General features: G+C 36.2%; 5 protein-coding genes across 10 annotated transcripts; 2 read left to right on the forward strand and 3 right to left on the reverse strand.

The window, feature by feature from the left end:
• The first annotated feature begins 16 nt into the window (after window positions 1–16).
• On the forward strand, window positions 17–1,727 carry LOC124640718 (pseudouridine-5'-phosphatase-like). Its single transcript, XM_047178620.1, has 4 exons — window positions 17–206; window positions 279–497; window positions 853–1,085; window positions 1,243–1,727. Exons 1-4 carry the CDS (start codon window positions 152–154, stop codon window positions 1,420–1,422), a joined length of 687 nt encoding a protein of 228 aa, XP_047034576.1. The 5' UTR covers window positions 17–151; the 3' UTR covers window positions 1,423–1,727.
• On the reverse strand, window positions 1,716–10,275 carry LOC124640717 (pseudouridine-5'-phosphatase-like). Of its 4 annotated transcripts, none has more exons than XM_047178617.1 (5): window positions 10,112–10,275; window positions 7,742–7,960; window positions 7,364–7,596; window positions 6,804–7,105; window positions 1,716–1,884 (listed from the first exon to the last, which is right to left on the reverse strand). In XM_047178617.1, exons 1-4 carry the CDS (start codon window positions 10,164–10,166, stop codon window positions 6,926–6,928), a joined length of 687 nt encoding a protein of 228 aa, XP_047034573.1. In that variant the 5' UTR covers window positions 10,167–10,275; the 3' UTR covers window positions 1,716–1,884; window positions 6,804–6,925. The 4 variants fall into 4 exon arrangements, with proteins under 4 accessions (XP_047034573.1, XP_047034574.1, XP_047034575.1 ...); XM_047178618.1 differs by lacking the exon at window positions 10,112–10,275 and adding an exon at window positions 8,043–8,909; XM_047178619.1 differs by lacking the exon at window positions 10,112–10,275 and adding an exon at window positions 8,043–8,909 and having other exon boundaries at window positions 1,716–4,127; window positions 5,686–7,105.
• Window positions 10,276–10,915: 640 nt separating this feature from the next.
• On the forward strand, window positions 10,916–21,237 carry LOC124640708 (myosin-6). Its single transcript, XM_047178598.1, has 19 exons — window positions 10,916–11,258; window positions 11,371–11,479; window positions 11,653–11,889; window positions 12,032–12,105; window positions 12,598–12,742; window positions 13,006–13,163; window positions 13,434–13,483; window positions 13,618–13,684; window positions 13,760–13,978; window positions 14,252–14,387; window positions 14,540–14,645; window positions 14,944–15,166; window positions 15,606–15,785; window positions 16,227–16,491; window positions 16,729–16,839; window positions 16,950–17,155; window positions 18,469–19,044; window positions 19,299–19,472; window positions 20,351–21,237. The coding sequence occupies exons 1-19, from the start codon at window positions 11,139–11,141 to the stop codon at window positions 20,432–20,434; spliced, it is 3,240 nt and encodes a 1,079-aa protein (XP_047034554.1). The 5' UTR covers window positions 10,916–11,138; the 3' UTR covers window positions 20,435–21,237.
• Window positions 21,226–22,924, reverse strand: LOC124640709 (aminomethyltransferase, mitochondrial). Its single transcript, XM_047178600.1, has one exon. It carries the CDS (start codon window positions 22,484–22,486, stop codon window positions 21,248–21,250), a length of 1,239 nt encoding a protein of 412 aa, XP_047034556.1. The 5' UTR covers window positions 22,487–22,924; the 3' UTR covers window positions 21,226–21,247.
• A 143-nt stretch (window positions 22,925–23,067) lies between these two features.
• On the reverse strand, window positions 23,068–24,577 carry LOC124640710 (protein Abitram). 3 transcript variants are annotated; one of them, XM_047178603.1, is made up of 2 exons: window positions 24,404–24,577; window positions 23,068–23,852 (listed from the first exon to the last, which is right to left on the reverse strand). In XM_047178603.1, exon 2 carries the CDS (start codon window positions 23,635–23,637, stop codon window positions 23,083–23,085), a length of 555 nt encoding a protein of 184 aa, XP_047034559.1. In that variant the 5' UTR covers window positions 23,638–23,852; window positions 24,404–24,577; the 3' UTR covers window positions 23,068–23,082. The 3 variants fall into 3 exon arrangements, with proteins under 3 accessions (XP_047034559.1, XP_047034557.1, XP_047034558.1); XM_047178601.1 differs by lacking the exon at window positions 24,404–24,577 and adding an exon at window positions 24,110–24,367; XM_047178602.1 differs by lacking the exon at window positions 24,404–24,577 and adding an exon at window positions 24,106–24,346.
• Between the last annotated feature and the right edge of the window lie 35 nt (window positions 24,578–24,612).

Raw genomic sequence — 24,612 nt, forward strand, 5'->3', positions numbered from 1 at the left:
AACTAAATTTATGTCAAAGTCAATAAGTCAATGTCAAAATTCATAAAACTACTGTAGCGAGTAGCGATCGACGAATGCTGAAAATTAAAAATAAGTGGAAAGGATAAGACTAAATTTTTCTTATACACATATTTTTGAGAAATATTTTATAATGCAATTCAAAAATGTTACTCACGTATTGTTCGATTTGGACGGATTACTGCTCGGTTAGTGCAAGTTTTTTTTATTTAATTCACGAGATTTAAAATGAAATAATTTCTGTTATGTATTTATTCCAGATTCAGAAATCTTATATACAAAGGCCTTTACTGCTGTATGCGCTAAATATGGCAAGAACTTCACCTGGGAAATCAAAGCCAGCCTCCTGGGATTCCAAGGTCACGAATGTGCTGAAAAAATTATAAAGTCATTGGATTTACCTATCACCAAGGAGGAATTTATGAAGGAGAGTTTCGAATATTATGAGGTACTGTTCCCTAAAGTGCAGCTTATGCCAGGTAAAATTAAATTTGGTTTAATCAAAATGTTAATGAACTGCATGATAAGTGTGTTTTCAATATTTCGTAATTAATTACTCATATTGGGAATTTTCATGATCATTCTGAAAGCGTTACAAATGTAAATTCTTCAAACAACCCAAGCACCTGCTAAGTAGTGTAGGTAATAAATCTAACAACACTATTTCAAATTCACAGAAGGTAGAAAATGCTGAAACACAACTAACATTCACTGCTTGCTACAAAATTACCAAATTCTCTCATATTATCCCTAAACTGGTATTTCATAATAATATTGATGTTCTATAAAACAATCACCACTTCAAAAATTACAATTATGAAATTAACATTTCAGGCGCACAAAAGTTAGTTGAGCACTTGCACAAGAAAGGAGTACCCATTGCTCTAGCTACCAGCTCCAGTAAGGACAGTGTGGACATGAAGATGCAGAACCACAAAGAATTCTTAGAACTATTCCACCACCTCACCATGGGATCAACTGACCCAGAAGTCACTAAGGGAAAGCCTGATCCTGCCATATTCCTTGTCTGTGCTTCTCGCTTTCCTGACAAGCCAAAACCAGAAGATGTAAGTAGATAAGTACCTTTAATTTGTGAAGTATATTGAATTTAAGTATATTTATGGCCATTAATTTAGGGCACTCCTCTAAGGCAAAAAAACAATAATTTAGTTAAAAATCTGTAAACATGTGAACCATGGATGCTTACTGTCACTTTATTTCCAGTGCCTTGTCTTCGAAGATGCAGTGAATGGAATTAAAGCAGCAAATGCAGCCAACATGCAAGTTGTGGCCGTGCCTGATCCTCGCATAGATGCTGATCAACTGCAAACCGCTACATTAGTCCTTAAATCCCTTGAGGATTTTAAACCTGAGTTGTTTGGTCTTCCAGCTTATGATAATTAGAAAATCATTGTTATTAAGTATTTGTTGGTGCTTGTATTTATAAAACTGTCAATTGTCTATCATCACATGATCTGTACTTATGTTAAATCCACTACTTAAGTAGTACCTATATTATATTATTTTTTTGGTGTTAAACAAATGTAGTTTGAGAAACATTTAATGTTTTTCAAGTAATTATGTAATATAAGATTAACAATGTAAATATAAAGGCAGTATTACACCATATTACAGTACCTGAGTGTGTTAACCATTGACCTCTTATATCTAGTCATATTTAAATAAAAATACAAAACTTCACAGCACCATTATGACGTTTTATTCCAATATAGTTTTACAATATCCACATTATATACATAATTAACTAAATATACACAATATCATTTTCACAGCAAGGCATAACAGCAATTTTCCACAATATTTTTGAGAACCTATTTGAAGTATCAACACAGTTGCACAATATATCGCACCCTTAGAATGAAAGTGACCGAATCCAAAAAATGCAATTTGTGGGAAATGAGCAAAATCGTCATCAAAAAATTATATTACTTAATACATCTTAATATATCTCTTCCGTTTTTAATGGCTTACTATTGATTTTTACCAGATTTGTGGATTAGCCTTTTGAGATCACAATGACAATGCAAATTTATGTTTATAGTATTTTTTTATATATATTTTAACATAAAATATAAAGTAGTTTCAAATTAAGTCACTTTATTTCAAAATTATGTTTTCCATTCTATGTTTTTTTAAGAATTAAGTCTGTTTATGACACATATTGGTAATAATTCCGTAGACACAATAAATAATAAGACACTGTCATACTGAAAGTTATTTGGACATAGGGTATTAAATTAAAATGCAATATTATAAAAATCTGAGTGTATTTATTTATTTCAGTCTTAATATCATTTATTCAAGTAACTGATTCGTTATCAGTAATTGAGTGAATATAATATGTGAATAAAATAACAGAATGTATCCAAATGAGCAGGCAATGTCTATTAACCTCCTGCTTCTATTGTGGAGCCTTGTGTTGGCTATAAGTAGAACAGAGGATCAAATTCCTACTTAAGTCTGCACAAAATAACAAATCACTTCTGCAATGAAACCTTTAGTGGCAGAAAAGTGATAAATATATCTTTTAAACAGTTCCGTTAAAAAGTCTACAATTAGCGTCTTTATGCAGTTCTAACGCGTACATCAGCGGCAATAGAAACTTTTTATTAGCTTTAACCTTTAACATAATTGTTTGAACTCTCTTTTAAAGATGTAGGCTGCAAATGGGTTGTAGAATGATCTCTTGTAAAACCCAGAGTGACATTTGGTTCAGTTTCTGCTGCCTTTAGTGATATTTACAGCTATGAGCAGCTACGGAAGCAATAATAGAACTTAAAGATACTTTCGGAACCCCTAAAGCACTACTGTACAGCTAACAGTTGCCAAATAGGCTGCTATTTCCACTAGTGTGCTAGTTGAGATGGTTCTACTAGTTGGTTAGACCACTGCGTAGTGACAGACGCGGCGTGGAACACTGTTAGAGACGCTAGTGTGCTCTATGACGTGTCTTGGTCGGACCATGTACCTCTAATTATAAAGTGTGATCTTAAGTTATTAAGGCCAAAAGTTGCACTTCCTAAATGTAACAAAGTAACTTGGGGTGACAGAGCTTTGCAGCAGACTGAGTTATATAGCAATTATTGTAATGATCTCTTGAAAAATGTAAACTTTCCCTTAGAATTTACTGAATGTAGTAAAACTAGATGTAGAATTAAGGAACATTTTCCATAGTTTTGACTGCAGTAATGGTATAAATAAGTATAACTCTGTAACTTATTGTAAATGGTGTGCATACCTGTAAGTGACATATTCACACAGTAAATACTTACGTAAGAAATTTTGTAACTATACTTGTTTTTGTGTATATGTTGTTGGTTTGCCTTAATAAATAAAATAAAAATAAATAAAACATGAAACTATTTTAGACAATATTTATGCGGAAATTGTGCGTATACTCTATGAAGGTGCAATCGCAAGTAACTGTAAGAACGGATTACAGCGCAAAGAGAGTTACATAACGGGCTGGAATAAGCATGTGAAGGACGCACACAGACAGGCTCGGATTTTCAAACCTGGACGTTGTTTGGTAGACCGAAAAATAGTGATTTATATGAAAAAATGCTGGAAAGTAGAAAGGTTTTTAAAAGTAAATTGAAATGGTGCCAAAATAATAAGGACCAAATAAAAATGGACATCATTGCAAGTCATCATGACGCAAAGAATTTTGGTAGTTTTTGGAAAGCCACGAACAGGTTGAATCAAAGGTCGGGTCTGCCTGTGAGTATTGATGGCCTTAGTGATCCTGGTGATATCGCCAACCTATTTAGTAGAACCTTTAGGGTTGGGTCTCCCCTGGGTACGTCGTCTGGTGGGCTTGAGGTGGTGGGGGGGTCTGAAGACATGCCTATTAGGTTTACGGCCAGGGAGGTAGCTACTGTCATACGCAACTTAAAGAGAGGTAAGTCGCTGGGTCATGACAGCCTAAGTATAGAGCATTTGCTGCATGCTGGTAAGCACTTACCGCGAGTGCTAGCAATGTTTTTTAGCTTGTGCCTGAGTCACTCGTATCTTCCAGCGGATTTACTTAAAACTATTGTTGTGCCTATTGTTAAGAATAAAACTGGAGATGCGAGTGAAAAGAGCAACTAGGGGAGATGTTCCCAAAACGGGTAAGCTAACGAAAGATGTTAAATAAAATAACCAAGAACATTACATGCGACTTGTATTTGTACTCATAAGGTTGTTTATATAATAAACTTTGGAAAACATAAGACAGTCTTAGTAATCTTCTTCAATATTCTGAAAAAAATCAAAAAAACTAAACCCCTTCGAAATACCCGCTTTGCCCTAGTGGGGGTCCTAAAACGGGTAACGCCTTTGGGCAAAGCAGGTAATGAATGAATATATGTGATAAATGAATTTAAAAACATTTAAAAAAATATCTTAGCCTCCTATTATCCAGGAAATCTTTATTGTTATAGTTCGGCCATTCAGAGAATGCGTTCCTGACACGTCGCGATTGAACTGACGACGTAATAACATTCATTGATTATTGATATAATAATGTTGTTTTAATGCTCCTCAATTGTTAAAACGGTAAACAACCAGCAAAAATATTTTTATCGTAACTGCAACGCCATTGCAAAGTTACGTCGTCAGTTCAATCGCGACGTGTCAGGAACGCATTCTCTGAATGGCCGAACTATAATTAGTCTCCTTAAATATGTTAAACAGTTCTCTTATTTTGATCAGTCTAGATTACTCTTTTACGTCATTAAATGTTACATTTGAAATTATAATGCTACCAACAGATAATTTTGTTAAAAATCAAAGAAAAAATATTTAAATTTCTTTATCACGCTGTTCCTGTTCTTCTTCAGCTCTCTGTGGCTTTCTTTGTCTTCGATTAACTTTCTGTGGGATCAATTGAGGAAGTGCCCCTTATTTTATTGGTGTTACATGATGATCCTCAGGTTGAAGAAGGATTGTAGTTTGTGATGGAGTCTTGCATGGTGTTATAAAATCCTTAAGAATTTGTGTTTCTGCCGTTATAGTCTTGCATGGTTTTGGAAGTTCTTCAATATACTGGCCTACTGGTGTTGGAGTATGAGGTGGACTTATAGCTTCGTCAAGAGGTTGCGGTCCAGTTTCATAACTTCCACATCCCACGAAGCATTTAAAGTTTTTCTTTTATATTTATTCACCCAATTAAAAAAACAAATTAGGTATTTTTTACATTTGAGTCAGATAAATAATGTTACTGGTCAGCTTAATACATATCATAAATTATTCCAGGGCAAATCGGAGAGTCACCCGTTATGCCCCTACCCGTTTTGCCCAAAAGCACGTTTTAAATTTCAACTACCTTAACCATAAAATAGTAAACAAGGAGACCACTAATTATTCACAATTAATAAGCATATAACATGCAAAATGATAATACAAAACTACGAAAACCATATCTTACACCATATTTGAGTAGTTAGCACTAGCATAATTCGATTTTTTTTAATAAGTTCAGCAGAAAACTTTTTTTACGTCTTACCTCGAACACGCTCGCTCCAGGTGCGCGAGCCGACTGACCGTGATCGGCAGGGGGGTAGTGTGCCACTCTACACTCACAGGTTCACACTAAGATCTATAATATTCGAATGGCAAGGCCTACCCGTTTTAGGAGGGGTACCCGTTTTAGGAACATCTCCCCTACAGGCCTATATCCCTGGCTACCATCATTGCAAAGGTGTTGGACAGTCTGATTGACCAGCAGCTGGATAAGTACTTTAATACTTAACGATGCCCAGTTTGGTTTTAAGCCAATCTTATCCACGGAAACAGCTTATACTATGCCTCAAACAGACTGTTCAATACTATACAAGTAGGAAAACACCTGTATATGCATGTTTTCTGGACCTCTCCAAGGCTTTCGACCTCGTATCTTACGACTGCCTATGGAGAAAATTGTGGTGAAAATGGAGAAAATATCAAGAACTTCCCAAGCGATATCATTAGGATGCTAAAGTATTGGTATAAAAACCAATACAATTATGTTAAGTGGGCGGGTGTCCTGTCGGATGCATACGGGTTGGAATGCGGTAAAACGGTGTAGGAAAAAAGCCACATCAGGTTAATAAAATCTTATCATAACGTGTTGGAAAAGTTTAAGGTGAGCATCGATCAATAAATTGTAGAAATTCACAGATCTGAATACACTGATGTGTGGCTCTGTGTACCTAAATATCTTAACATACCACACAACTTTAATATTGTAGGGGCATATTCCAAAAAAGTTACAACTTAAACTTTTTAATTTTAGTAATAAACAGGTTCAATATTAAGAATAACAAAAATAATGAATATGCCTTTAGTCATAGACAGACCTATTATTATAAGTGTCGTTTGTCTTTTATAATTATTTTTTACTAAATAGACCTAATCCTTAAAAGGTCACTGAATACTACCTACATATTTTGTTTTATAAAGACGTATTAATCAAAATGTCACTTTATGGCAAAAAATATTGTGTAACTTACCGTGGCAGTATTCGCAATAAACGGACACTTTTTGAGATTCGCCGATGTTTTACATGTTCACTCGCAAGCGCATCTGACGTAATACTAGTTCTGGCTCTTTCACACAATATGCGTAAACGAATAGCGGAACCAGTGAAAGAGACCGAAATAAGCGTAGTCTCTGTTATAGTTAGAAATAGGTCTCTTTTTATTCACAGGGTTATAGATTATGCTTTTTAAGGTCAGTTTATTGTAAAAACGAGTATTACAGGAATTTTGAATTAAGTCACTTTCATTCTAAGGGTGCGATATGTACTATTCGCGCTATCCACAAAAACAATGCATGGCAGTTTATTTTAAAAACTCTTAATAAATTATTCAAAATAAATAAAAACACAAAATTTAGATAATCAATTTACCTACAAATATTAACTCTAATTCTTATAAGGTGGTAATCCAAAGAGCTCTGGTTTGAAGTCGGCAACCGAGTCGAGAATGAGCGTGGCTTCCGTCGCTCGCGCACGGTCGAGCCGCGGATCTGGTACCATCACCACTTGCATACCCGCCGCGCGCGCAGCCTTCACGCCGTTGATGGAATCCTCGAATACTAGGCACTGAAAATTGTAGTAGATAATTTGTTTTTTTTTTTTTTGCAGAACTTATTCGAAAGGTGCAGACAATTTTCATCCTTATGACAATAGTGTACATATTGAAATGCTTTACCAATTGTGTTCTATTAAAATAAATAGATCGAAATAATAATAAATACAGGTAGGTACTAATATTTTACTATTAGGCACTTTCTCGAATGATAGCTCTGTATCTACAGGTACTAATAAACGCATAATTTGGATAAATAAACGCATCCATACCTTCTCAGGCGCAGGTTTATCAGGAAACTTGTTGGCTGCTACGAAAAATATATCAGGGTAAGGTTTGCCTTTCTTCACATCAGGGTCAGAAGTCCCCCAAGTCTTGCAAGGAAAGAGATCGAATAACTTCTGATGGTTGACAGTCTTCAAATCATAGGACTCCTTACTGCTGCTTGTCGCCAGTCCTATGCCGACGTTGTGATCGTGAAGATGGCGTATTAGTTTTTCCACTCCTGTAAAATATAGTTCTCTATTAGTATTTGGTACCCCATATATGTCTGGGTAGAGACAAGAAGCTAAAATCAATGGTGATTTTCGTAAATTTGTAAGTAACGTCTTTTCAATTTTGTCATGGTAAGGGTAGAAGTTGAAACTTACCAGGCATAATCTGGCACTGAGGAAATAATTCATCGAAAATCGCTCTCGTCTCCGACAAAAACTCATCAACAGTGAGTGGTAAGCCAAGGTCATTGATGATAGTCCCCGCAAACTCTTTGCTCTGCTGACCCATTATTTTACTTTTTAATTCAAATGTAAACTCCTTGCCGAAACGTGAAGCCACTTTTTGGAATCCCACTGTATACAGGTCTTCTGTATCTGAAAGATATTATGAAATTAAAACAATATCATTATTAAATATTAAGAATATGAAGTTGTTAAATAATATTGGAAAACTTACTTAATAACAACCCATCCATATCAAATAAAACATGTGTCACTGGTTTAAACATTTTTATTTCTGTTCAATAACTGCTTTATTTAGAAGAAATTAATATCTACACTTCATAGCTTCCTAGCATGTGCCGCCTGGGAGATGTTGTTATTTCAATTTATATCTTATCTTTGCCTGTTCAGGCCTTTATATAACTAATGCGTAAGTAGGTACATAATTAAAACAGTCACTGTTCTGTATAACTTCCGATATTCTCTGATAATGCCCAGTTATAAACTGTGTATTAAGAAGATAGTCTTGGGTATGTAGGTAGGTATGTTTTTTAATTTCATTTCCAATTTACAGGCTATAATTGTTTAGACTTTGGATTGCAGCGTGCAAATTTTCCACTTTACAGGTGATATTGATGCTCAAATGGTATGACGCGAAATGTGTATGTTGGCTGTAGTTCAATTTCATGTGATCGGATTTTGCACACCTAGGTACATCGTAAGAGTTGCATTACTAATTACTAAGAAGGTCGCGAGACGACGCCCGGCTACTATAAAACATCGATTGTAATTAACATGACTGATGTTCTGTGAAATATATGAATTAATACATATACTGCAAAAAATACACTAACCAGAAAATAAGGTCAGATCAGGCAAAGCCACACCAATAATAAAAGCTATGATAAAATTAAAGTATTTAATATCCTTCTGATTCTTAAAGTATTACAATTTTTATTTTGTACTTGAATGTCATAACTTGCTTCTTTTCTCATTTCATTTTAAGATACTTTGTACCTTGTAATTTGATAATTACATAATAAATGCACCGTTGTTGAGGATTCCCATTTATGAGGTAGACAAATCAAAGAACTGAATAAAGCTTCCTAATCATCAAATGGTGGTAGCCCAAACAGCTCTGGTTTGAAGTCAAGTAAAGAGTTGATCACAAGAGTAGCATCAGTTGTCAAATGCTTTGGTACTCTGGGATCTGGTACCATTACAACCTGCATGCCAGCAGCCCTGGCTGCCTTCACTCCATTCACTGCATCTTCTAAGACTAAACACTAAAAACAATACAGACTTTATCAGTGAAAATTATAGGCCTAAGACAACCCACTGACCATAGGCTTTTTTCTTTTTATACAGATTAACTAGCTTCTACCTTATTTAATGAAACATTTCATACTATAAATTTGATTTAAAGATCTTTTACCTGTTCTGGCTTTGGTTTGTCTGGGAATCTGTTTGCAGACACCAAAAATATATCTGGGTGAGGCTTCCCATTCTTTACTTCAGGATCGGATGAGCCAAATGTCTTGTATGGGAACAGAGAGAATAACTCAGTGTGATGCTTGTTCACTTTCAAATCATAACTATCTTTACTTGAACTGGTTGCTAGTCCAATCGGAACATTATTTTTGCTCAAATGTTCTATCAGACGCTTTGCACCTACAAAAAGATTTTATGGTAAGATGTTACTGTTCAGAAATATATGTAAATACTTCGAAATTAATAATAACTTTACCTGGCATAAGTTGTGTGTCAGGAAATAGTATTTCGAATTGCTTTTTACTTTCCTCTATGAATGTTTCAGTGCTCATTGGTAACTCAAGTTCAGATATTACCATTTTGGCAGTTTCATGTGTTTGAAGCCCCATCAGTTTAAGTTTCAAATCGTAAGTGTAATTTTTGCCAAACTGTGACACAATATTTTGAAATGCCACCGTGTACAAATCTTCTGTATCTAAAAGTAAAGAAAAAAATATTGGTCTACCTCACAAACAACTACTGAGACCACTAAACAGTATTTTAATTACTAGAATATGTATAATGTAAGTACAGGAAAACTACATATAAATACGCGCGTCCATTGCTGTAATTTGTATCATCATAGTATTTAAGTATTAAAAACTACAACTTAATGTTATGTTTAGAAGTCGTGTTTTATTTTACGTTATTTACAATCAGCCTTTAGACTGGTTAAATGAAATTAACCAACAGGGTTTAAAGACCAACCGGTCAAGCCGAAGATATGGCGATAATAAAACAATTATAACTGCAAAAAATTGCATAAAAACTTACTCAATATTAAACCATCCATATCGAAAAGCACGTGGGTTACAGGAAGAAATGCCATTTTAGATAGAAATTTTATAGATTGTATGCACTCAAAATATTTTGTCACAATATTGTTACTTTTTTATTATTTTATAACCTTAAAAATGAAGTCCAAATAAATATCGAGTGACAGTTAGTTGACTGACACTGACAGTGACAATAGGATTCACATGACGTGACAGAGAGCGGCCTCAAACAGCCGGGATGGCTTGCTGCCGCTTGCTGCATATATTGATACCATTCAAGTTCGATTTCTGAAATAGTTCACAGGTCAGTTTCAGAACCTACATATTTTTTAACAGTGAAATTTTTTCAAGGCATAAAACTTGTCAATCATAAGATAAAATACATGATACTTTTAGCATGAAAAAAACAACAAAGATTGCATGTCTCTGACTGGCTACTGGCAACATTTTATAGAACTGTCAAGTGAAGATGTTGCCAAGTAATCATTGACCATCAAAATTGGTAGAAAAGCATTGTAATGTTGAGTTTGCTCCTCACATTGTTATTCATAGACTCCGTGTTTTGAAGGCCTTACACTTGACATATTACAAATTGTATGACTCTAGTCAACCTGTTTTAAGTAATCAAAATATATTACCAACTGGCCTACTGAATTATTACAGAGATCTTTTTGGATAATATAATCTCTGTAAGGCAATAAACTACTTTTTATTTCATTTTAGTTTGAAAAAATAGGTTTAAATAAGAAATTAATAGTAACATGATAAATAAAGCTAATGAAAGTGGTAAGATAGTAGAAATATTTTTTAGATTTCTACCGTACGCATTGTTAGTTGGTCACATTGATGAACGATTTTCAAAAACTTGTTTTGGTTATTATAATTTACAAAAAATCTACGTAATGTACATGTTATAGAGGGATTATACTGTTACGATTGTTTGTTATTAAGCAATAAGCTGTAGTCTTATGTATTTTTGTGGAAATTTCGCACTGACCCCTACAGAGGGACAATAACTATCCGATATGGATGGTCCCGGAATGAGTTTGTTTCAAGGCGCCGCGAGTATCCACATAAACAACAGTGCTCAAGATAGACTTGAAGAACAGGAAGAACTCGAAGACCAGAAACGTAGAAATGAGGAGGTAAATAAAGCTAAACGATATCAGCTTTTGTTTATACATTCTTATACAATGAAAGTTTCTTTGACAAAAACATTACATTCACCTTTTTACATAAACATGTTTATGTTTTTAGCTGAAGCACAAATTAGCGAATGCGTTTGACGATTTGTTGGATGACGATGAAGCCAGCTCTGTAAATAGCAGTGGCAACTATACTTTAGATCCAGCTCAGAGCAATGGAGGTATGTACCATATTTATTAAATTACTTTTACCAACTTTACTGTCCTATACTGAAACAGGTCTTAATTTTACTTATACTGATTTGCTTTGTAACTTTTAATTCATCATGTAAATATATTTTTTACCATAACTGACCATCAAACGTTATTGTAAACAAAAAAACTTACTCCACAGTACAGCAACCAAGGACAGGTTTGCCCCCAACATATGTGGAGTCTCTCAACCACTTGAAGGAGAACCAACATGGCTCGGAAACCCCTAAGATGTACTGTGAAACCCCTAAGATGTACTGTGAAACCCCTAAGAACCACATGGGACACATGAGATTGCAGGAAGAGGCCTTGAAAGCACAATTTAGTCCTTATGGCGCTGGTGATGGGCAGAATCATTATTTCCAACAAGAATTCAGAGGTATAACAATATTATTAGAACAATAGTTTAACTTATTTTAAATATACAACAACATAATTGCAAAAATAATGCATAAATATTTAAAGTAATTATGTAGATTATGGCTGTTTCTCATATTTATAAATGAACATTGTTTTTCCAGGTCACATGAATGGCATCAACAATGTTGATAGACAAGAGTTTAAGAACAGTGAGCAACTCAAAGTAATGTATGATGTAAGTAACAGTTTATTAAGATTACAATGTCAGAAAGTTTTCCCTTCATAACATTTGTATAGATAGCATCAATTTGTCAAACATATTCATGATAAGTCCTTAATCTATTATTGAAATTGGACGTCCACCGGCAAGGTGGACAGACAACCTTATAAAGGTTGCCAGAAGACGCTGGCTGCAGGTCGCCTCCAACAGGTATCTGTGGAGATCTGAGGGGGAGGCCTATGTTCACCACACATCCTATGGATGAGATGATGAATTGGTGTTCAACCATTTTAATCTATAAGTACTTGAGTACTAATATAATGCCCATTACTTTGTTGAGCTCCAAAACTTCTGAACCAATTATAAAAATTCTTTCATTAGCACTGTTGGAAAATTAGACTACACTCAACTAACATAGATTATATTTTTTCCCAGTACTTTAAGCAGCCAGTATGTGGGGAAATTGCGATTTATGTTCTAAAAAAAAACATTATATTTTGCTTTCAGCTCCGTGTGAAAGAATGTCAGCAGCTGGCTGGTCAGATGCAGGAGTTGGATACAGAAATAGATAGCTTGAGAGCTCGACTTGCTGCCGCTATCAATGACAGGGACAAAGTGGAACTGTCATTGCAGGAGGCTCATCACTTGCTTGGTAACACAACATTTTAAAATGCCTCTATAATATTTTAGTTAAAATTTGCCCAAATATTTTGATTTATCAATGAAATCTCACTAAAATCAACCCTACTAAACTTAAATGAATTTATATTTATTGATATTTTGCATGTGTCAATCTTACATCTCCGCAGCACCACTCATAGGTAGAGAATACTCAAGGCCTAACCATTATACATTCTGTGCAAGAAAGATTATTTAATCTTTTTACTTATAAAATGTTTAAATTATTATTAACAGCATCTAGCAAGCACAAGCTGATTGAGTTAGAGCAGCAAGTGAAAACTCTGACAGAGAAGCTCATAGAAAGTGACCAGGAGAAAGAGCAGCTGAAATTAGAACTACGCTCGGCTAATATCAGTCTGCAAGATGTACAACAACGCTTACATACTCTACAGGTAAATTATAGTAGTCAAATAGCTTTGCTTGCATGAAGTTGGCTACTAGTGAGTGCAAACTGACAAAATGTATGAATAAACCGTTGTTTCATGTACCAGAGGCAACAAAAGGCTGATATAAGAACTGCAATGCTTTTTGACTAGAGTTGTACTTTTTTTTCATACATTTTAAGTGTCTTGTGGTCACTAGTAGCTAACTTCGAGTAGCAGTTATTTGATGAGAATTGTATTAATTTAATGGTTATTTATAAATACGTTTATTGCTTGCAGGTTGCGCACACACATGACACTGATGCCTTATTTAGAGAACAACAAGACAGGTATGTGTAGATCAACTTTATCTCAATAGATTATCTAAATAATATATCAAAACTAGGATTAGAAATCTACAAGAAATAAGCACGAGCAATAAGTACTCTATTGTATTTAAATGAATCATTTTTTATTCTTTCAGACACAGAGAAGAAATGGAACGCCTACAAAATGATTTGACCAAAGCCAAAAGTAGACTAGACGAAAAAGTAAGTCATTCTCTATTCAAACTTCTCATTCATATTTTTTTTAATGCCACTATATTCCATTTTCAAAATCTCCAGGACAATGAAGTAAAGACTTTAGAACGAAAATGCATGGAAAAGGACAGAGAAAAAGAGGATATATTGATAGAAAAAGGCGCGACTATCAACAGACTGGCCAGTGAGTTGGAGGCGGCACAAAGCAGGCTCGTTAATGGCGAGACTACCCGACTGAAGGAAAAGGTATCACAATTGACGACAGAAAGGAATGCAGCTAGAGAACAAGTGAAGGAAATGGGGGTGAGTTGTTGTTGTGGAATATTCAACTTTATTTTATGCGTGTTTAGGTTTATTTTCGTAGTTAAGGAGGTCGTGATTATTTTCTGTTTTAGGTGTAAACAGTTGAGTTTTATTTCAATTGTAAAATTGGCCATGTTTTTTATACCAGATTTTAACCAGCTTGAAAAAAAGGATATTGTATTTTTTTATTTTTCTTTTATTTATTTTAGCAATATTTATACTATTTTGTCCTAATAAATGGTATACCTATATAACTCTTCTTTCTTATTACAGTCTAAGCTGGAATTGACTGCCCATGAGCTAGTCCTGTACAGGAACAAGTTAGCCGGCACTCAGAAAGAGTATGAACATTGGAGAACTACACTGCATCAGATCCTCATGGAGTCTTTACCTGAAAATACATATATTGGTAAGTTCTACAGTCTTCACATAGCGGCCGTAACTAAATTCGCACCACGTTACTTATTAAGTTTCGCGGGACCTATGCTGTATTAATATTCTAACTTTATGTTAAAGTCACTTTTTAAGAATAAATTTCTTTGTATTCTAAAATTTTTGCAGGTGAACCACCTTCTCCAGGAAAATTGTCAACACTAAAAGAAGTCTTGAGTCGATATAAAATACAGATGCAGAAACTGTCTACATTACAGGAAGAGATTAGTAAAAGGTAACAAAGATCTTTGAAATGTGATAGATTCTATAATTGTAAAAATCTAAATCACTTCACACATAAAGTTATTGTCTTCCAAGAATATACAAACGGATTTTAATGTGATTTTGCTGAGTATCAGACTCACTAAAACCCACCATGTTCCTTCATAAGCCCTTTATATACCGGAGCCGCGTAAACTTTCAAACAATCCCGCAGCCCCGGCGGGATTGGGTGTATTTGTAGAAGATAGATAAGCCACTTAACCACAATCATGGTGTGTATTTCTTGTAAACAATAGTTTTATAATTTTCAGGGACAAGAAAATCGAACAACACCGCAAACAAGAGCTAGATCTTCGAGCTAAGCTTGAAGAGCAGAAAGGTCTAGAAATGCAGCTAAACTCTCGGATGGCAGTGTTGCAGAATAAACTGGAACTGTTAGGCAGTAACTCCGATAGTGAACTGTTGGACAGCTATAAGCAGCAGAATGAAAATCTGCAAGCCGAGATTGAGGAAGTTAGGAGCGAATTGAAGAGTGTGAGTAGTGGAATTGTTAATCAATTCAATCGGGCACCTTCAGCCTAAATGAGTGCGTCAATGTATGGCTAATCTGTTGGCATTATTGTTATGAAACAAAAGGTTGATTATTCAACCGACGTTTCGGTTTTGTTTTCGGTCGGACTCTATTATGAATATGAATAATTAATGTTTTGTGAAAACATACTCGTAAACAACCGGCGTTGTTAGTGCGTAGGTATATGCTTTAATGTTTGCTGCCGTTTTAACCGTCTTAACAAAAGATGCGTTTTTCAACCTTTTTTATTTGTCGAATTCTATTTTTTATTGTTACTATTTTATAATAATAACAGTATAGTTTGTTTTTTTATTGAGCTGCCAAGAAAGGCTAAATGTAATTTTATTTTACTGTATCGAAACAAGCCATTAAATTGACATAATTAATTTTACTATCCCACAGTTGGACCTCAAACACACGCAACTAGAGCTAGATTACGATAAACTAAAGTCCGAGAAAGGTAGCCGCGCGTCCATAGTGCAGGAGGCCAACGCCGACCTGCTGCGGGAACTCGAGCGGTACAGCGGACAGCTCAAGGATACGCTCAAGGAGAACGGGGAGTTGAAGACTTTGTATTTGCAGGTATGTGGGACGTTTTATAGTTATTATATTAAGCTGAATTACTTTATCATATATTACATCATATTATGTTGAATACTGTCTCAATGGTCATAATTTGGTTTCGAAACTCATATATGTAGAAACAACAAAACTCATGGCGGACCTATTTTTGTATGATTTGATTAGTTTTCAACTATAATTGATTCAAATAATCTTATAATTAATTCAAAGATCTTAATATTATAAACGTCATATTATGTCGTGCTTTAACGCCAAAACAAACTACAGAGAACATATTTATAGTCTTGAGCCTGAGATAGGACATAGGCTGCTTTCACCCGAGTGCGGGAAGTAATTCCGTCAGCATGCGGGTGAAACCGTAGGAAACAGCAAGTTTCAAATACATAATACTTATGGAAATGTTAAGAACTGTTATTTTATCCTCATGCATTATAATTTCAGGCATGCAGCTCTCGCGACACAGTTTCAAGAGAACTAAAAGACATGCAATCCAAAATACAAAAAGAAAAAGAACTATACAAATCTCAAGAAAAGGACTATGTAGAGAGAATGGAGAAACAAAAACAGCAGATAGAGAAATTAACGTTAGACCTTAGCAATACTAAAGAGGAGTTGGAAAGAGCTAATAAGAGAATATCGGAGTTGCAGCGAGAGTTCACTGATAAACAGAGGGAGTTTACTGAGAAACTCGATAAGTACTTACAAGGTAAGACTTTGATTACATATTTATAATCATTTTAATTTATCTGTACCATGATAACTTGAAACACAGTTTTAAATAAACCTAGTGCAGGTGTTCCATACATTACATTTAGCAAAAGAACTTTCTCAAATAATTATGTACATACTTGATTTTGACTTAACATTTTTTATATTATATATTAACCGATCCAACTGTAAAAACTATCTTTTTGACTTATTAAAGATCCTGTTTTTTTGCCAGATGAAAAGACTGCCATGCGCAAAGAGAGGGAGCCGTGTCTACAATGTGAGAAGCATGTTAAACATATCAAGTACTTAGATGATCAACTTAGCAAATGTACCATTAGATTAGGTGAGTTCAATTTACGTTTATGAGTTTTGTGACAAACGTAAGCGTTTTTATTGCTATAAAAATGAAGTCGGATTATTATGTCTAATATCATCAACTGCTCACATTTGCAGCTTCACAAGAAAGCAACGAGACTCTAATGAAGGAACTGAAAGGCAAGGCGGAGTTCTTCCAGCAGTACATCATAGACCGGTTCAACAAGCTGCAGGAACAGCGCAGCGTCGCCACCAACACCGAGGAGTTCCCTCCGACCTCCCCCGACCAGCACTCCAGCATAGAGCAGCTGGTGCAGGACTGTGACGATGCTGTGGCTGCCAAGGTTTGTTACACTTGCGTCTCTGCAGTCAGCCAACACCGAGGAGTTCCCTCCGACCTCCCCCGACCAGCACTCCAGCATAGAGCAGCTGGTGCAGGACTGTGACGATGCTGTGGCTGCCAAGGTTTGTTACACTTGCGTCTCTGCAGTCAGCCAACACCGAGGAGTTCCCTCCGACCTCCCCCGACCAGCACTCCAGCATAGAGCAGCTGGTGCAGGACTGTGACGATGCTGTGGCTGCCAAGGTTTGTTACACTTGCGTCTCTGCAGTCAGCCAACACCGAGGAGTTCCCTCCGACCTCCCCCGACCAGCACTCCAGCATAGAGCAGCTGGTGCAGGACTGTGACGATGCTGTGGCTGCCAAGGTTTGTTACACTTGCGTCTCTGCAGTCAGCCAACACCGAGGAGTTCCCTCCGACCTCCCCCGACCAGCACTCCAGCATAGAGCAGCTGGTGCAGGACTGTGACGATGCTGTGGCTGCCAAGGTTTGTTACACTTGCGTCTCTGCAGTCAGCCAACACCGAGGAGTTCCCTCCGACCTCCCCCGACCAGCACTCCAGCATAGAGCAGCTGGTGCAGGACTGTGACGATGCTGTGGCTGCCAAGGTTTGTTACACTTGCGTCTCTGCAGTCAGCCAACACCGAGGAGTTCCCTCCGACCTCCCCCGACCAGCACTCCATTATTGTAAGAGTAGATCATTATGGGTAATTTAAAAGTGTATAGAATTTTATATTAGCTATCGAGGTGTAGTAGACATTTGGTACAATTATATGGTGTGCTATTTTGAGCTTCTATGTCATTATAAACATAGAAGCTCAAAATAGCACACCATATAATTGTACCAAATGTCTACTGTTATGTAAAAAAAGTCGTGGTGGCCTAGTGGGTAAAGGACCAACCTCTCAAGTATGAGGGCGCGGGTTCGATCCCAGGTCAGGCAAGTACCAATGCAACTTTTCTAAGTTTGTATGTACTTTCTAAGTATTCTTAGACACCGTTGGCTGTGTTTCGGATGGCACGTTAAACTGTAGGTCCCGGCTGTCATTGAACATCCTTGACAGTCGTTACGGGTAGTCAGAAGCCAGTAAGTCTGACACCAGTCTAACCAAGGGGTATCGGGTTGCCCGGGTAACTGGGTTGAGGAGGTCAGATAGGCAGTCGCTTCTTGTAAAGCACTGGTACTCAGCTGAATCCGGTTAGATTGGAAGCCGACCCCAACATGATTGGGAAAAGGCTCGGAGGATGGGTGTTTATAATGACATATAAAAAACTTCCAAACGTGAATTGGCTTGAATATACATTAATGTTTACAGACGGCTCTCATGATGAAAGAAAAAGCGATTCGAGACCAAATCGCCGAAAAATTCACTTTGGAAATGAAAACAGTTGAAATGAACTGCGCGAGACGCATCAAGGAGATTGAGAACGAACACATAGAAACTGTCACTAAGATCAAAGAACTTCTGGAAAGGAAAGCTAAAGAAGTTAACGCTTTAAAAGAGTTTATATTAGCTGAGAGGGCAAAAGTCACGCAGATACTCGAATCTAAGGAGAATGAAATATCAGAGTTAATTAAGGAACATAATGAGTTGCAAGTTGAATGTCAGAAGGCAAAAGATAGTATTATTGACTGGAAACAGAAGGCCGAAAGGTATAAAGAAAGGGCTTCAAGACTTGGGTCTTTGGAAGACGTTTTGAAGCACGAAAGGGAAGATTGGAAGCAAAGAAGTAGTTCGTCGACTAAAGAATGTATGGCAATGAAAGCGAAGGCGTCAGAATTACAAGCGAAACTAGCTCAGTTAGAACAAAAGTATGAGAAGTTGCAAGCTGAACAGAAGATCATTCAAGACAAGTATAAGAATGCTAAGAAAACTATATTTACTTATAAGGTGAGTTTTTGAGAACTTAAAATGTTAGCTTAAAACAAAAAATTAAGTAAAAGTGTCAGTGTTTCCGACGAAAAATGGACAATACATTTAACTAGCGTGTCATCAGAGTTTCGTAAAAAAAATCAAAATCACACTTTATCGAGCATACCTATACATATCTTAAACTTTGGTTTTAATTTTTTTTTAATAAAAATAAGTAGGTAAAATTAATTTCTTTTATATCACCATTCCTTTAAATCCATTATATGTCACAGGATTACGTAACGAAAAAAGACGCTCACGTGAACAACGAAATGAACCGCATACAGGACGAGTACCGCAAGATATTCCTGAAGCTGCAGAACCAGCTGAACTACCACATCAACTGCCGCCTGCAGGAGGAGAGGAAGGGCAAGCAAGCGCAGGCGCATGGCTCGCAACAAACTGACGTAAGTACTTCTCGATGGTTCTTACGTCATTTTACAAACGCTTGATTAGAATATTATAAAAATACATAACTTTTGGATCTTTAGTTCCTGAATAAACGCACGTTCAAGCAAACAAACTCTTTTTAATGTAAAATCTTTTTCACGCGCGTCCCGGGGGAACTTTTTCCCGTACCAAGACGAAATATAGCCTATAATTTATATAATTTTTCGAATCAATTCAGCAGTTTCGGAGCCTTCAAAGTACAAAAAAAAACACAAAAAACATTTACTCTTTGTTATATTACGATAGATTTTTGTAACATTAACAGCTTAAAAAAAATATATGTTTAAAAAATCGTGTTTGCTCAATTTACTGGATTTAAGGCGACGAATTGGTAAACAATAATTCCATAACCGGCACGCGCATCTAAGGGGCCAAGAGGGGTCGGAGCGTCTGAGCGGGGCGAGGATTACAATAATACGCGCGCTAGCTTTTAACTAAAAGTCGTAAGCGACAAAATGATTTTGTAATTTTATTATTTTGAAATGATAATTTGATAAAAATTCCTTCCACAATTTTAAAGAGTGTGTATATACTCAACTACTAAAAAAGTTATGAGGCTTAAATCGGTCCCGTTTGCTCATAATATGTGAATCTCTTTTTAAAAAGAGGTATGTTTGATATATTATTCTCTGTTATAAAAGTTACCTAATCATGTTTTGAAGTCTAACAAAATAAGGTTTATATCATGAACTTTCAGGTAACCAAGTTGATCCGTTTTGTATTTACTGAGAAAAATTGAGATCCTTGGCGCCAAAGTTTCCAATTCGTCCTCTTAAAAGCTATATCATTTCTCCATCAAAAAAAAAATAAATAAGTTATTGTTTACTATTTTCAGTATACAGACAGAATAAACAAGCTGAACGATGATTTCACGCGGCTCACGCAGTCGAACTTCATGGACGGCCCCGACTTCAAGTGACATCCAGTGAAACGCACATTACAAGTTGTTGTCACTAAACACCAGCGTTTAGTCTTCAAGTAGAACATTTGCCCCAGTTTGTACTTAAAGTAGTATTTATGTAAACAAAAGTATTATATTATTGTTAACGAGTAACGGCTGTTCTCTATATTCAATCTTTTGTTCCTACTAGGAATAGGAATTTGACATCTTGTATGTGGCTAATGTCTACGTCCTTTCTCTTGTAAGTAACTAACAGAAGATAGAATATTGGCAATGGCTGTTAATAGAAGGGTAATGCAAGGCATATCTCTCGAGGAAAACTGATGTAACGTCAAGACTGCGTTTTACTATGACAATCGCTCAAGCCCCAACTAGAATAATTTCATAGAATATTATTTTTTCAATGTGAATTTAATTAGATAACTATCATTCCATTAACCATTTAGTGAATTGTTCCTGTGATAGTTAAGTACATTGTAGTTTAATGTAATGTAAAACAGTATTATATAATTACACAATAAAGTGCAAAATATATCTCACATTCCTCATGACGTGTCCAGTTTGACTATACTGATTATGTGAACACTACAGGTAAGTAGGTGTACATACATCTTAATGGCCTTTATCATAAAAAGACTTGTTATAATGAATTTAATGTTAATTTTCAATTATTATTGTGTTAAATAGTATTACGAATCTGAATTGTTTTCGTTATAGCTCTTGGAAGTAGTTGGAGTAACGGAATTTTATTTTTAATGCTATGGAAGATTATATCTGTTATGTAAAAAGTTTTGTAAATAAAAGTATCATTTCGTAAATTAGAATTTTTTATTATTTTTTAATGTAGTATTTTGAGGGAACGAAGGGCATTTTAGCGACCACGCAGGGTACGTCTTTGCCTCTGATGTTTACTAACAGTTCGGTGCCGGCTTTTTTGAGCGCTTCGCTGATGTACCCCATGGCTACATTGCCGCCGAGTGAAGGCGCCGGGCAGCCACTGGTCACGGAGCCCACGGTCTCTGACGTCTTGGCGTCCTTCAGGACTGCCCCCTTCCTCGCCGGCGGACCGCTGTCCATTCGAATACCCACTCTCCTCTTAGACACGCCTTCCTTAATGTGCCGCAGTATTATCGATGATCCCGGGAAGTTGCTATCGGTGCGTCTGCGCTTGGCTATCAACCACGTAAGATTGGCTTCAACGGGAGTCACACTTTCGTCGATATCATTGCCGTAGAGGCACAGTCCGGCTTCTAGTCGAAGAGAATCTCTCGCACCTAGACCCGCGAGCTTGGTATCACTGGATTGTAGCAGGGCCTCTGTCACGTGCTCTGCTTTATCCGCGGGTATAGAAATCTCGACACCATCTTCCCCCGTGTACCCGCATCTTGTCACGCGACAGTCTACACCGGCCACTTTGCCCAGTCTGGAGGTCATGAAAACTAAATCCTTTAGAGGTATATCGGTTAAGTCCTGCAAGACCGACGCTGCTTTAGGCCCTTGCAACGCAATCAGAGCTCTCTCGCTGGTGTCCCAGAATTCAACATTCACATCGTTACCTTGCTTTTTAAATATCTCGGATGTTTCTTTCATATGCTGCTTATCCACTTCCAATCGTCCGGCATTCGAGACTATGTACAGAGTCTCTGCATTTACTTTGGTAACGATCAAATCGTCTATAATTCCACCTTTGTCGTTCAAAAACACGGTGAGGGAACTAGAGCCATCCTGCATTCCTTTCAAGTCGACTGGACATATCGACTCGAACCAAGACAGACAGTCTTTACCTCGCACGTTCGTTTGCAACATGTGGGAGACATCGAATATCGAAGCACTTCTTCTTGTAAACAAGTGTGATTCAGACAGACTCAAGTCTGAATATTGTACTGGGAGGAGAAATCCGGCGAAGTCGACCACTTTACCTCCATATTTTGTGTGTAAGTCGTATAATGGCGTTTTCCTTGCTTTGGACTCGTCACTATACAAACGCGCGGACTCCGCTCCGTGGAGTATTGGTTTAGGAACTATAACTCTAGGAACGAGGAGAACACGGCTTAGTGCTTTTGAACACATTTTCACAGGTCAAACTCTTACTAATATATGATTACAACATCTGAGTGAACAATATCTGTAGTGGTTGGCATACCAAGAGGTCATTGGTCAATCGGTAACTGCTGATAAGTAATTACGTTATATTCTATCGGTAGAGGGGGTATTGTTTACTGATGTGTTTAATGCTCTCGAAAAATAAATAGTTATTACTGATAATAGATTTTGTTATTTGTTTCAATATACTTTTGCCATTACGACATTTTTCTTTCTTGTCTGATCAGCCTCCTATTATTCATAAAAATGAAACTGATAGATAAAAATTGCTTGATATTAAAGGGAAATTCAAATATAAAGTGTTTTTTTTGCTATTTTACCAAAGTAAATATTACCTCAAAGTAATTTTTGATGTCTTTGATAACCCTGAAAGTTCTTACAAATGTAACCTGATAAACTTTTTATATCAAAATATATAAGATTTCACTAAACAATATGTATGCCTAGCATGTTGACTTAAGGCAAATCCTCTGGGGGAGGCACTTGTCCAACAGTGGACGTTTTGTAGGCTGAGACAACATGGATTTCATAAAATAAAACAATATCAGTACATTAAAAAGGTTCTATTCTAAATCTTTCGTTTCACAACGATTCAATACTTCTAAATACTCATCATGAGTCAATAGTTCACTTTTAGTGGCTTCAGATATAGCTATACTTGACAGAATAATAGCAATGTAACCATCAGCATCCGGATACTGCTTCAGAAGCTCCGGTTGATTCACCAGCTCTTCATTTACTTCAATTAGTGTACCCTTCATGCCACAGGGCACGTCAAAACTTGTGCCATCTTTATACTCTATCTTGCAAACTACAGACTTGGGGTTCAGAAGCTGACCTCCTTTCTTGCTCTTGCCTTTGACAGCGTTTCTCAGCCTGTCCACCTTTCCTACAGTAAAATTAAGTTTGTACTCTTGATCCTTACTGAAAAAGAAATGACTTGGAGCCAGGCTCAATAGAGCAATCCTGTTTGAATGGAACATTATCATAATATCATTGTTCTTTATCCCATCAATATCTGTAATATATCTTTTACTAAAATATCTATCAGTGAATGACTTCAAGTTGTTTAAATCTGGTATTGAATCTAATATTTTAAACTCAGTTGGTGTCTCCATTGTATTGTATTGTTAATAAATGCTCTTAGATGCAATTTCTCTATATTTTAATGGGCAGCTTTTTCTTGAGCTAATATTCTGGCTCGAATCTCAGCGTGACGTCTGCGAGAATCATCCAAGTTAGCTTTTTGTCTTGCAAGGCGCTCAGCTTTCAAACATTTCCTCATATCCCGATCATAGTCATTGCAATATCCCATGAACTTTCTAAATGGATGCTGGAACAAAATGCATACGTACAAACATGTTAGACGTGTATAAAACTATACATTGTCTGGTGACAGCGTGTTTACATGGTAATTAAAAAAGTTTTAACATTCCTAACCTTCAAATTAGGTTATTATCTTGATAAGATATAAATATCCGAAACTTATATAACAATGTACATATAACAAGACATTTTTTAGGATATATTTGTTGTTTAAACTTTAACTAGTTGATTTGTTATGCAATTAATTTTTAACTTCTTACCTACCTCGGTGTGACAGTCCATCAACTTTCGTATGAAAACATTACATTCGGCAGTGTGTAAATGGGGTGCTAAGTCTGTGTGCATAACTATGTATTTATTAAGTTATGGTGTTTTTAAATATTTATATTAGTCCAACCGTAGTTGGTATGTATTAATAAAGGAATTAAAACAGCTCAACGAAAATCTGCAGCAGATTTGTTCGCGCTTTGACGTCTATTTCAGTGTCAGTCAGTGAAGTCGTTGTCAATGTCATGTCACTAGCTGTTTACAAAGTACAAAGGGTAGGAAGATATTTACCAAGAAAAAATTGCGCCGATCCCCTTAGTGGCTTGGTTCAAGAAAGTCAAACTGGACTAATTGTTTTTAAAATCTCTCGGGACATTTGGATAATAATCTGACTGACTTCTTTTCTCCTTTTATTCCATTTTTATTGTTTATTTTTTTTATGATTTTTTTATTGTTGATGACAAGTACGTTTCGTTATACGATCTCAAAATTATATGACG

The sequence above is a fragment of the Helicoverpa zea genome, chromosome 21 (assembly GCF_022581195.2).
Source record: "Helicoverpa zea isolate HzStark_Cry1AcR chromosome 21, ilHelZeax1.1, whole genome shotgun sequence".
Lineage (NCBI taxonomy): Eukaryota > Metazoa > Arthropoda > Insecta > Lepidoptera > Noctuidae > Helicoverpa > Helicoverpa zea.